This window comes from Natator depressus, chromosome 1, assembly GCF_965152275.1.
Source record: "Natator depressus isolate rNatDep1 chromosome 1, rNatDep2.hap1, whole genome shotgun sequence".
In the NCBI taxonomy this organism is placed as follows: domain Eukaryota; kingdom Metazoa; phylum Chordata; order Testudines; family Cheloniidae; genus Natator; species Natator depressus.
This window is the reverse complement of record NC_134234.1, coordinates 197,654,948-197,667,448: the sequence shown is the minus strand read 5'-3', so window position 1 is coordinate 197,667,448 and position 12,501 is coordinate 197,654,948. Positions and strand designations below refer to the sequence as shown.

The following is a 12,501-nucleotide window of genomic DNA, read 5'->3' as shown; positions in this document are numbered from 1 at the left end:
CTGACTGTTTTCTCTCTGAGGGGTGGAATTGGAGCCTGTAATATACGCTCTTACCATGGAAACACAAAGAATAAACTTTTTTTTGCTATGATTGTTTGCCTTCATCCCATGGAAATCCTGAATGGTCCCTAATTTGGAGTGTAAATTAACTTCTTTGTTGCCATCTAGTGGACAGAGGCCATAATTGCTCATTGCCAGCCATATTTCTTGGATTTACCAGTAAAGATTAAAGATTTTATTTATTTTTAAACTTGTCTGTTCAGCACCTTTGTAAAATCATATCCACCCAGTCAGCAACGGCAAGTAACTTATTTTGTTGAGTGAGTAAAACCATTAGTTTAGTAAATGTTTGAGCTTGGCCTGGTGTATGTTTATGACCATTTAAAAGGCTGCTTTTCAGGCTGGTTTATTTCTGATTTAATTAGAATTGATTATCAAATTGCCTTGCCATATTTTTATAATTGTTTTTGTCAGTTTGATAACGGTATTGTTATCCATATTCTTTCCTTCTATGCTGAGGTGGGAGGAGAATCCTGATAGCTAAAATCTTCTGCAAAGTACAAATTATTGATGCAAGGAGAAGGTAGATAATCGAATTTGCGTTTTTATCTTTAATTGTTTGTGTTCTTATTACGGTTTGTCTTGTACATTTACCTGACTTGTGAGTGAAGTCTGCTGTCTTTCACACATGCTCAGTGTTTTAATTGACACACTGAGCTGATAGTATGGACTCCTTATCCCACAGTCCCCCATCTCAGTCCCACTCTCCTTAGCCATTCCGAGTCCCCTCCCCGCAACTCTCATCTCTTTGTCCCCAGTCTTCTTGCCCACCCAGTTCCAGTTCCCCACCTTTTGGCTCCGCTTCTGATTTATCTCTCTCCCCGATCCATCCATATTCCCCATTCCCAGTGACTCCAGGTCCCAATCTCCCTTCCTGTGTTCCCTGTCCAAAATTGGGTGATCACCCTCTTCCCATCAATTACTTGTCCATGTCTCTTTGCCCAGCCAGTCCCAGTTCTCCCTATGCACCCTGGCTCCTTGTCAGATCTCTTTTTCCCTCCCCGCTCCTTTCTCCACCTCACTGGTTCTCTGTTCTAGTCTTCTTGCCCATCCACTACCAGTGTCCCCCCCACTCCTCATCTAATCTCAGTTCCCCCCTCCACTTCCCTGCTGGCTCCCAGATCCATCTCTTAGCCCAGCCAGTCCCAGTTTCCCCCTCCCGGGTTGCTTGTCCCAATGTACTCCCCATCCCTTCCTGCAGATCCAGCTCTTGTCCCCTCTGTTCAAATCAGACAGCTTCCTCCCTCATGCTGCCTCAGCCTGGTGCAGGAGATCATTGAAAACACAAGAGAGACAGGCTTCTTGCTCTTAGTTCTGGTGCTTAGACCTGGAATGGCTCACAGCAGTCCTTAGATGCAATTGCAGGGAAGGCCCTGCTTTTAGCCCGGGGCTGGTGCATGCTCAGTACAAATGGAATCTTTGGGGAATTTAGATCCCTGACACAAAGGTCACCCACCCCATATCAAATTCCAGGTTCTTGCTCAACGCAAGGGGGTGCTAGATAATCTTAAGAAAAAAAAAAAAAGACTTCCAGAATTTAACATGGCAAAACAAGATTTTTTCCCTAGTCTTGTTCCTGGAAACGGCTGAAGCATTGCATCTGAAATTCTCCCAAATGAGTCAGCCTGAGGCAGGCTCCTGGGATGGAAAATTTCAGCCCAAAAGAGTTAAAGTTTGGCAATGTTATAGCAACTGAAAACCGGGTCTTATAATGGGAAATGTCAGGCAGTCTTAGGTGGGGCAACCAGTCCCACCTATAAATATAGTAAAGTCAAAACTAAACCAAAGCTGCCACCCCTCTGGTTTAATTCCAAGCCACCTTCCTTCTCAGACTGTGATGAGGCACTCTTCGAAAACACTCTTCAGCTCCGGGAGAAGCGGCTAGACATTGAGGAAGCCTTAGTGGAGGAGAAGAAAGTTATTGATAATCTCAAAAAGGAATATGATGCCTTGGCTAAAAAGGTACAGTAGGCTCTCAATTTCCCAGCAAGCCTCATTTGCTACGTGTGGATGGGAATGGCATGGTACTCGAGTTGTTATCTTTTCATTGAGACTTAAAACCAAGGGCCTAACCTCTCAAAGTCATCGAAGATCCACTGGCACTTTTGGCATGATTTGTGGGCAAAGACCTGGCAAAATTGCAATGAGGGTGATTACATTCTGCCCAGATAAATTCCCCTTTTAGTAGCAATTTGATACACTGATCTTCACATCCTGTCCTAAAGTGGTATGCAGTGTTGCTGTGCTACACAGCTGTGATATTCCATTGCTTTAGTGGCAGGTGAAGTGACATGTAATGCTCTTGAGGCTGAAATGCATCACTGTTGAGAAATGAAATTCTTGCAGCAGTTATTTGCTGTCTCTATTTTATAGCTTGACTGCATGATACATCTGAAACTATATAATTTATGCATCTTCCCTTAGTGTTTGGTCCCAGTGTAAAGATATTAGGTCAGATTCTCAGAGTGTGAAAATCACCATAGCTCCATTGAAGTCCGTAGAGCTACACTGATTTATAGCAGCTGAGGATCTGGATCATTTTGCTGCATGAGTCAACATTTTTTCCCCCCATCTTAGGTATTTCTAGAACACCCATCACAATAGTAACTAACAAATAAACCTCAGCTTTGTTGAAATATTATTTAAAAAAAAAACCCACACCCTTAAATTTATTTAAATGTAATTTGCAATCTTTTTGATTTCATCTTTTAACATTAACTCATTCTGCGCTCTTGGGCTCTTTTTTTAATCTGGAATTTTAATTTTTTAGTAATTCAAAAACATGTTTTTTTTTTAAATTTAAAGTGAGATTCTGTTTTGAAAAACTACTCTGCAAAAAACAGCATTGTGTAAGGGTCCATTTTTACTGTGTCTCAAGGATACCCAATCCAGTGTGCTCAGTTTATGAGTTTGTATGTTTGTTTGATAAAGATTTTTCTAATCTCAACACCACACATTCACCCTGGGATCTGAGAATCAAGCTGGGTTCTTTCTTTTCTTCTCACATTGCATCAACACCCTCAAAGCAGAATTTACTAGAACAAAGCTGTTGATGATGCATGAGCCAGAATAGAATCCAGCCCCCCTTCCCATAGCTTGTGGACTCTGCAAGACTAATTGAAGTAAAAGCTTATTATTTTAGTCACTAAAGTGGGTAGATGGTATTCAGCCAAGAGTTCTAAAGAACTCAAATGTGACATTGCAGAACTACTAACTGTAGGTCTGTAACCTATCATTTAAATCAGCTTCTCTAACCAAATGACTGGAGGATAGGTAATGTGATGCCAATTTTTAAAAAGGGCTCCAGAGGTGACCCCGGTAATTACAGGCCGGTAAGTTTGACTTCAGTACTGGGCAAACTGGTTGAAACTACAGAAAAGAACAAAATTGTCAGACACACAGCTGAACATAATTTGTTGGGGAAGAGTCAACATGGTTTTTGTAAAGGGAAATCATGCCTCACCAATCTACTAGAATTCTTTGAGGGGCTCAAGAAGCATGTGGACAAGGGGGATCCAGTGGATATAGTGTATTTACATTTTCAGAAAGCCTTTGACAGGGTCCCTCAGCAAAGGCTCTTAAGCAAAGTAAGCAGTCATGTGATAGGAGGGAAGGTCCTGTCATAGATTGGTAACTAGTTAAAAGATAGGAAACAAAGGGTAGGAATAAATGGTCAGTTTTCAGAATGGAAAGAGGTAAATAGTGGTGTCCCCCAAGGGTCTGTTCTGGGACCAGTCCTATTCAACATATTCATAAATGATCTGGAAAAACGGGTAAACAGTGAGGTGGCAAAATTTGCAGATGATACAAAACTACTCAAGATAGTTAAGTCCCAAGGCAGACTGCGAAGAGCTACAAAAGGATCTCTCAAAACTGGGTGACTGGGCAACAAAATGGCAGATGAAATTCAGTGTTGATAAATGCAAAGTAATGCAGATTGGAAAACATAATCCTAACTATATATATGAAATGATGGGGTCTAAATTAGCTGTTACCACTCAAGAAAGAGATCTTGGAGTCATTGTGGATAGTTCTCTGAAAACATTCGCTCAGTGTGCAGCGGCAGTAAAAAAGAGAACAGAATGTTGGGAATCATTAAGAAAGGGATAGATAGTAAGACAGAAAATATCATATTGCCTCTATATAAATCCATGGTATGCCCACATCTTGAATACTGCATGCAGATGTGGTCGCCCCATCTCAAAAAAATTATTGGAATTGGAAAACGTTCAGAAAAGGTCAACAAAAATGATTAGGGTATGGAACAGCTGCCATATGAGGAGAGATTAATAAGACTTGGACTTTTCAGCTTGGAAAAGAGATGACTAAGGGGGGATATGATTGAGGTCTATAAAATCATGACTGGTGTAGAGAAAGTAAATAAGGAAGTGTTGTTTACTACTTCTCATAACACAAGAACTAGGGGTCACCCAATGAAATATATAGGCAGCAGGTTTAAAACAAACAAAAGGAAGTATTTTTTCACACATCACACAGTCAACCTGTGGAACTCCTAGCCAGAGGATGTTGTAAAGGCCAAGAATATAACAGGGTTCAAAAAGGAACTAGATAAGTTCATGAAACATAGGTCCATCAATGGCTATTAGCCAGGATGGGCAGGGATGGTGTCCCTAGCCCCTGTTTGCCAGAAGTTGGGTATGGACAACAAGGAGTGGATTACTTGATGATTACCTGTTCTGTTCATTCCCTCCAGGGCACCTAGCATTGGTCACTGTCGGAAGACAGGATACTGGCCTAGGTGGACCTTTGGTCTGACCCAGTATGGCCGTTCTCTTGTCACTCTGATATGCACAGTGAAGGGGATTTACGGTGTAAGAAAGCCACCTTTGCATCAATACAGTCAACATAGAACCTCACTTTAGAAAGGAGATGATCCTATTACTGGGCAGGGAAGTTCACTACAGATAACAAGACAGAACAAAATAGTGTGGCCCTTCCATATCACATTACCTTTAAACTAGACAAAACTTGCCTTCACTTTAACATGGAACCAAACAGTACAGATCTGATGAATTGGGACCCTACTTCTAAGCCAGTCCCAGAGCAGCCCTCGGTCACCATTACCATGGTGGCTGGTTTAGGTCCAAATTATGAAGTCCTCACATCAGTATGTGGCTTGCATCTCTGCAGGTGAAAGTGGTGGAAGCCAGCTTGGACACAGCTGAGGGGGAGCTGGAGGCCTTTCAACGGGAGAAGCAGCAGAGACTGAATGAGCTCCATGTTGTAGTGCCTCTGAAGCTACACCAGGTGATGCAAGAGTGTGTGTGCGCTGCATTTGGTTTAGCAGCAGCAAGACGATTCCAAGCAGATGGAAAATAGGCCAGGTTGTGACAGTAGCAGTATTAGTCTCATCGGCCCACAGTTCATTGCTTGCAGTTTTTCTTCTCAGCGTTATGGGACCCTGGACTGACTTGGAATATCTAGTTGTTGTTAAAGTAAAAGAATTGTTTGCCCCTCTACTGCTGGACCACTAAAGGAATACACTGAGTAGTAAGGCCAGACAGCCCAGACATGCTGAGTGACCATGTACCTCAAGTATGGTGTAGGTTTGTGGTCAGAAGTCTGCTAAGGGCTTGATCTCGGAGTCTTCATGTGGGCAAAATTCTCATTGAAGACAATGGGAGTTTCGTGCAAGTAAAGACTGGCAGATTGGGCACAATGTATTAATTCACAGATGTTGTCCCAGCAGAGGTGATTTGAAAGCAGGGAGACAAACTCGACACAGTGTTACTTTTTCCTCTGGGTTGGGTGCTTTTTTGCTGTTACTTTATTTTGTGTCGTGCTTGGAGGTTTATGCAGAGGCCACTGAAAAAATAGGACAGGTCCTGCCTGCTCTCGCCCAGGTGCCTTTGGGGCAGGCCCTGCTTCCCCTGCCTGCTTTCTCTTTCTTCATTAAAATAGATTTTTGGTCAGAAATGAAGGACAGAAATGTGTCAGAACTGGCCTTATAGCTCTGCAGACCCCAGGCAGCTGGGTAAAGAATTGCCTCTCAGCTCCATTCCAATTGCCAAAGGTGGAAGTCTGAGCCAGCATCTGTGTTGGAGTCCATGCAGGGCTATAAGCAGGCTCTTATCATGCTGGGGTCTACCTTGTTGGGAATGGGCTTTTCCTAGGCTATTCTCTGCCAGTTGTGTTTAAAACAGCATGCTGTCCTCACACAATGGCTGTGCCATAATCACTTGTCCGCCAACCAGACTGCTGACTTGAGTTCCCAATGCCAGTAACGTGCAGTCATCAGCCTAGTCTGTGACTATTTCTGGCAGGTGGAGTACGTGGTAAATGGGGAGTTACCCACTGACCTGTCCCAGACGTTGGTATTTACCAACCAGTCCTTGGAGTATCTGCAGCAAAGGATCATGGTCCTGCAGCATGAGAAGTTGGATCAGAGGGAGCTCTACAAGCAGGCCCGGCAGCAGCATAAGGAGCTCATCCGGGACAGGAGGGAGATAGAGATAAGGATCCAGCGTGAGTTCCTAAGCACAGTTTGGTCTTATCTGCTGTGTATATGGCATTCTAAGTCTCTTTCCACCTTATAGGGATGGGCATCTCTTCTTGCATGCATCTGTGCTTAATGTATACGTATTGCTGGGTGTGAATTAATTCAATAGCTGCCTTTCTCACCTCTGCTCCCTGCACCGACACCGATATCCCAGCAGGCTACTGTGGAGATGGTGCTGATGTCATAATGACCACACAGCAGAAATAAGCGGTAGAACTGTTTCTCAGAGCATCAGTGGCTTTTCAATGATATACATTGATAATGAATGATACGAAGAAGTGCTGGTTAGAGCATCAGGACTCCTGGCTACTATTCCAGCCTCTCAGTCTGAATCCTGTGGCCCTCAGGAAAGCACTTTAACCTCTTTGTGCCAGTTTCCTCCTCTGTTTAAAAACATATACTTATCATGTAGGGTTTTTTTGAGGCTTTACATGAATTAATGTATTTAAAATGCTTTGAGGTCCTCAGATGAAATGAGCCACAATAATAATAATATCTAGCTCTTTTTATCAGTAGATCTCAAAGCACTTTACAAAGGGAAGGAATCTGTATCTGTATCATTGATGTGACTCGCTCAAGATCAGCTACTAGCAAAGCTGGGAACCGAACCCAGGTCTCCTGAATTCCAGTCGACTCTGGCTCTGTCCACTAGGCAACTGCATCCCCACAGATATGCTAGCTCTTATTATTCATCTATGAAAAAGGTTTCCGAATACATATCTTAAACGTGATGACTGTTCTGTTAGGATTGGAAGAGAACTGTAATCAGCTGATGCTGATGAAGTTTGGCCGGGTGGTGGACTTGGAAGCCCTGCAGACACTCTCTGTTAACACAAACCTGGAAGAGCTAAAGATAAAAATGATGGAGAAAGAGCACATGCAAGCCCAGGAACTCAAAAAGTGGGAGGTAAGGAGCAGGGACAGAGGCCCCCAGGCCAGTGATACAGCTGCAATTACAAGGAAGTCACTTGCCTAGAAACTGAATAGCTGCATAAAAGTCTCTTCAGTGGGGGCTCTCAACTTCTTTTCCCCCTTTTCACCTCCCCCTTTTCCCTCCCATATCCCCAAATCCTTTGTCCTTCTGCCACAAACTGCTGTTACACTTGCTGTTTTGTACTGGAGAATCAGGACATATAGTCACTATTTTCCTGAGTTCAGTTTATGTCTTCCTAAGGTATTTCTTGGGTGTCCTTCCCATTGACTTTTAATTGATGTTCAGCACCTAATACCCTAATTTTCCTTTGAAAATCACAGCTGTAATATTGAATTTAGCTCGTAAGTGCTTTAGGTAGGTACAGTCTTTGTGTTCTGGTGTATGCCTGGGGTTCCTGGGTGCTATAGGAATACAAATAATTAAAAAAATACTTCCTGATAAGTCCCCAACCATCTCCTGGGCTAATAAACTCCTCAGCCTACTTGCTACTAAGAGCTTGCCCTCTACATCTAAGCATTTATTCAGCCCGAGACCCAGTGATTACTTTGTAAACTGCAACCGCCTTCCAGTTATTGTTAGAATACCCAGGCGTTATTTATGTCATTTAAAAAATATGAAAACCAGAGATAACGTGCAACAAATTTAAGAGTGATTGCAAAGCTCAAGAGACATGGAAAACCTCCCATATAAACAGACACACTCTTGTCTGCTTTTAATTGTAAGGTATTTGACCAGAATGTTGTTGTTTCTCCCAGAAGTGCCCAATAAAACATCCAAGCCTACATATGTATTTTGGATACATTGTACCTTCCTGTCACCTCCTTCTAAAGAAATCAATAGCAAAACTGTCTTGGGGCAAGATTTTGGGCTCAGATGTGATAAGTGTAGTGAATTACCCCTCACTGGAGTTTCTCTGAGTTTACATTGGTGTAACTCGGATCTGGATCTGGCCCGGGGAGTTTTGCCATTGACTTCAGTGGGAGCAGGTTCATTATGAAACATCTACTCCTTGCAAATAGTATGGTATTTACCACTTAAAAAAAGCAAAGAGGGTTTCCTTCAACTTTCCTCCGTCCCAGGAGAAGATTTTTGAGCTGCGGCAACGGCTGATGCTGCTGATGAAAGAGAACACCGGCAAGCTGCAGCAGCTGAACAGCTTGTGTGTTGAAAAGCAGGGACTCGAAATGAAGCTGGACGCCCTGCAGAATGACTTGGTAAACTTTCCTGCTGCTCTGCCTAAGCCTTGGTCATGACAGTTTAGTAACAGGCCTTTGTCTGTTCCCACTAGGACACCTTTATAATTCCTTGTACTGCCATCAGCATTTAGTGATCTGGGGTAATGATGCTCATGGTAAAAGTTGAGCAGCAACTCCAATTTGTATTGCAGCAGGGTGGCATTCATCCATATGCCTGCTGGAACAGGCCATGCCCAGATTTCCCTTTGTTAAGGCCGTGGCGTCCTTTTACCACTGCAATGCAACCACCATATTTCTGATCGAAGGAGACTGGATGGGACTTCCCTCGCAGCAAGTCCACCCCACTCCATTGTGCAGAGTGATCTGAGTGAAATGACATGTGTTCTTTCCCCCGTGCTATCTGTGGTGCCTGCTCCGAGGCCCAGCACTGAATTAACTGTCACTTACCGAGTGGTCATCAGATGTGAGTGGAGAAGGTGTAAACCTGTCCTAAGCCTGGGTTGGTGAGGGGAAGGCTTTGCTTTCCCAGCTGAAGTGAAGCCATGCCTTCCCCAGTGCTTAAAGAGAGCTCTGTTTCATTCTTCCTACAGGGAGCAGAATTCCAAGGCCCCCGGAAAGCTGAGATCCAGGAGAGAGAGAGGCTGATTACACTGGTCCAACTCCAGGCCCAGGAGGCAGAAGTACTCAAGGAGGAAATCACTCTCTTAAGCAGAAAAGATGGACGCATCTTCCCACCACCTCAGCCTCCACGTGATACCAAGATACTAAACTAAAGTTCCCTCTGTCACTAGCCTCATTCGTTAGATATTTCCCTGGTGATGGGCATATGTCACTGAGAGGCCCTGTCTGCAACCAGCACCAGTCCCAATAACACGCAGGATGTCAAAGTTTGGGCCAAAGGTTTTGTCCTGTTTGCAGTCTCCCCTGGGGTTCCATATTGCCAGTCATCCATAGTGCATCTTTAATACAGAGGGACTGTAAACACCGCAGATCCCAGTATGCAATGCTCCCTTTTGAACTTCCATTCAGAGCCAGCTAGAGCATCACAGGCTGCATCTGGTGAGCTGTAGCAAATGGCTTAGTTTACTGCCGATTAGGTGCAGTCTTTATGGACCCTTTAAGCAAAGTCTGCACTTCTGCAATAAGGACTCATCCTATGCTCCCATGGCTTTTACAAGCTATTCTTCATAGCAGTCAGACCTACCTTGGGGTACAGTTGTGCACAGCTCATTTGCCACAGACTAATCAAGGGCCCAGTATCTGGCTGTCGCCTATTCACTTCCTTGTCTTCCAGCGAGCAGGGTAGATCTTCCCTTCAATGCTTCTTGAAACATGATCCATTTTGTATCTTCTTCTGCTGAATGTCATGGGTAATTCTTAACTCTATTAATTAACCAACACACCCTCACAGGATAATATGCATAAAGAATGGGAAGGGGTTACATGGATTTTAAATATGTAAAGTCAGTTTTGAAGCTGGCATCCTACTGAAGATAATAAAAGTTTGTAAGCAGGTTGGAGTGTTTTGAGGCTACTATACATATAGATTTTTTTTTTTAAGGCCAAAAGGGACCATTATGATTATGCAGAATAAAATGTTCAAAAGTGACTTAGTTGTCTAAGTGCTTAAGTCACTAAGGTGGCTTTTGAAATTGTTACCGTTAGTCTGACCTCCTGCATAACACAGGCCATAAAATGTCATCTGCTGATCCTTGCATCAAACTGAAGCACTTCTGGTTGAACTGGCGCATAGCATTTAGAAAGCCATCCAATCTGGAGTTAAAGCGATGGAGAATTTTCCTGACTTCAGTTGTTAGCCATTGGATCTTGTTATGCCTTAGGGTGGTGGACTAAGCAACCCTCTGGTATCCTATATTAGTATCATAGCTGGCAAAGCAAGGCTAAAAAGATTTCCTTAAAGTTTTGTTTTGGTTTGATAGTGGGTGCCCTGATGGCTAGGACTAGTTACAAAGGGTAACACTTGTTAACCTGCAAAGAAAGAAATACATTAAGAATGCACTGGAGGCCGGTCATCTTGGGCAGTCAGAACACTGTTGGTTGGGTGCAAATTTTAAATAATAGTACATACAGGTAATAAAGGAAAAGGAGTGGGTAAGAAAGAGGGATAAAAATGGAGTCCCAACTCACATTCACTCCTCTTGTTTTAAACCTTTATCATAGTCTTGGCAATAGAAGAGGCTAGGTAGTGCTCCAGATACAATCATTGAACAGTGTTAGTGATGTGCTACAGTGATTTGCATTGAACGAATGCTGGATGTGCTCTTAGCCCTTGTTCAAGAGGGAGCAATTTTTGATGTGTGAGATCTACCCACTGGAAATTGCACTCCTCAGCTCTATCTTTAGTACTTAGGTGTAGTTAATGAATTTCTTAAGGTTGCATCTTGTGATGTAGTATGTCCTGTCAAAGAGCAGCTGAGCACATATTCAGAGAGAAACACGTTCCACCGGCTGTCTGCTGAAGAGTAGGCTAGCCCAATACCACAGATGCTCTCCTGCCCCCTCTGTGGGGGCAGAGGGAGGACACATTGTGAAAGGGGGGGAATGAGAGGGAGGAACAAGGTATTTGGAGGAGCCCAAGACAAGTATGCTGTACACTGTGGATGAACTTCTTCAGGGTCTGAAGGGTTAAACTTTGACCAAATTAGGGAAGGCCATGGCTAAATCACAGACTTTGCTGCTTGCTTCGGCTCAGTAGAAATAAGACACCGCAATGAATTGGGGTACTGGAGTCAGTGTTAGGGAAAAGTGCGCCTGGCGTGTTTGTAGCAGCGATAGGCCTCAGTCTGTTCTTATGCTGGTTTGACATTGGGATATCTATGGACTTGGTCCAACCTGTTAGAGGAGAATTAGGCTGGATGTGTCATAGTTTTCTTCTTCCTTTCCCTTCTCCTGGAATCTGGTTGTTCTTTAACTATGGACTACGGCACTCCTGCTGTCTCACTGCCTTGCTCATCAAGTGGTGAGGTTTCATTCTAAGGCAGGTGTAGCCCAGTCCTAGACATTAGTGGTCCAGAGCCCTTTTTGAACCAACTAAACTAAACCGACCAACCCTCCCGGGCTCTCTGCCCCTTTTGCGGTTGTTCCAGGTTGTTCTTTGTGAGGTGTTTTGTGTAAATTGAACCAGGATCAAACGTGCGAACAACTCTCAGGTTGGAGGGGAAGCAAAGCAACAGCATGACAGAACAGAGCGTGGGACGCTTCAGTCCTAAATAACGTAAAGCAGTTGGAGTCAGCAAGCGGAAATGAAGAACAGTAAAGATCCCAATTGGGCAGGTGCAGTGCAGTTGCACCCATCACAATACAGCTAGTGTTTCTTGTACTGTCTGCTTGTGCCCTAAAGGCCCTCTCCTGGACGGTGCCGAGCACCTTCAGCTACCATTCAAAGGGGCACCTTTACCTACGGACACAGATGCTAAAGGCTTTTGAAATAAGGAAAATGAAAAAGAAAACAGGGAGAGTCTGCACAAAAGACACATTTTTCTGTGCAGCTCTGTTCACAAAGATGGAGATAGAACCCCCACCTCTCCAGCTCGTTCAAAGGTCCGACCTTGTTCCCCCAATGGGCATTCTGTCTGGGCCTCACCTCTTCTGCTGACTCCTGGATTTAGAGGAACCAGCTGGAGGCCCTGTGTAAAGCAGTAATTCATGGAAAACATCCCCCCTCCCCTGCTCTTGCGAAGGGAGGAGACTGGGCTCAGCATAGGAGTATTTAGCATACAGCAGACCACAGAGAAGACGAAAGCCTTTATTTTAGCTGTTAAAGCAGGGGT

The 12,501-nt window shown here is 43.9% G+C and overlaps 1 protein-coding gene across 9 annotated transcripts in view; it reads left to right on the top strand.

Moving 5' to 3' along the window:
- CFAP44 (cilia and flagella associated protein 44) overlaps nucleotides 1-10,290 on the top strand; it is an 80,675-nt gene extending 70,385 nt beyond the window's left edge. For 6 of the 9 annotated variants that reach the window (XM_074974028.1, XM_074974046.1, XM_074973999.1 and 3 more), the window contains 6 exons: nucleotides 1,892-2,022; nucleotides 5,212-5,328; nucleotides 6,345-6,546; nucleotides 7,327-7,487; nucleotides 8,594-8,728; nucleotides 9,301-10,289. In XM_074974028.1, the coding sequence (XP_074830129.1) occupies nucleotides 1,892-2,022; nucleotides 5,212-5,328; nucleotides 6,345-6,546; nucleotides 7,327-7,487; nucleotides 8,594-8,728; nucleotides 9,301-9,483 (929 nt within the window). In that variant the 3' untranslated portion in view covers nucleotides 9,484-10,289. Of the gene's footprint in view, nucleotides 1-1,891; nucleotides 2,023-5,211; nucleotides 5,329-6,344; nucleotides 6,547-7,326; nucleotides 7,488-8,593; nucleotides 8,729-9,300 lie in introns of those variants that run through there. The other 3 variants (XM_074974037.1, XM_074974055.1, XR_012642150.1) reach the window with 2 other exon arrangements.
- The last annotated feature ends 2,211 nt before the right edge of the window (nucleotides 10,291-12,501 follow it).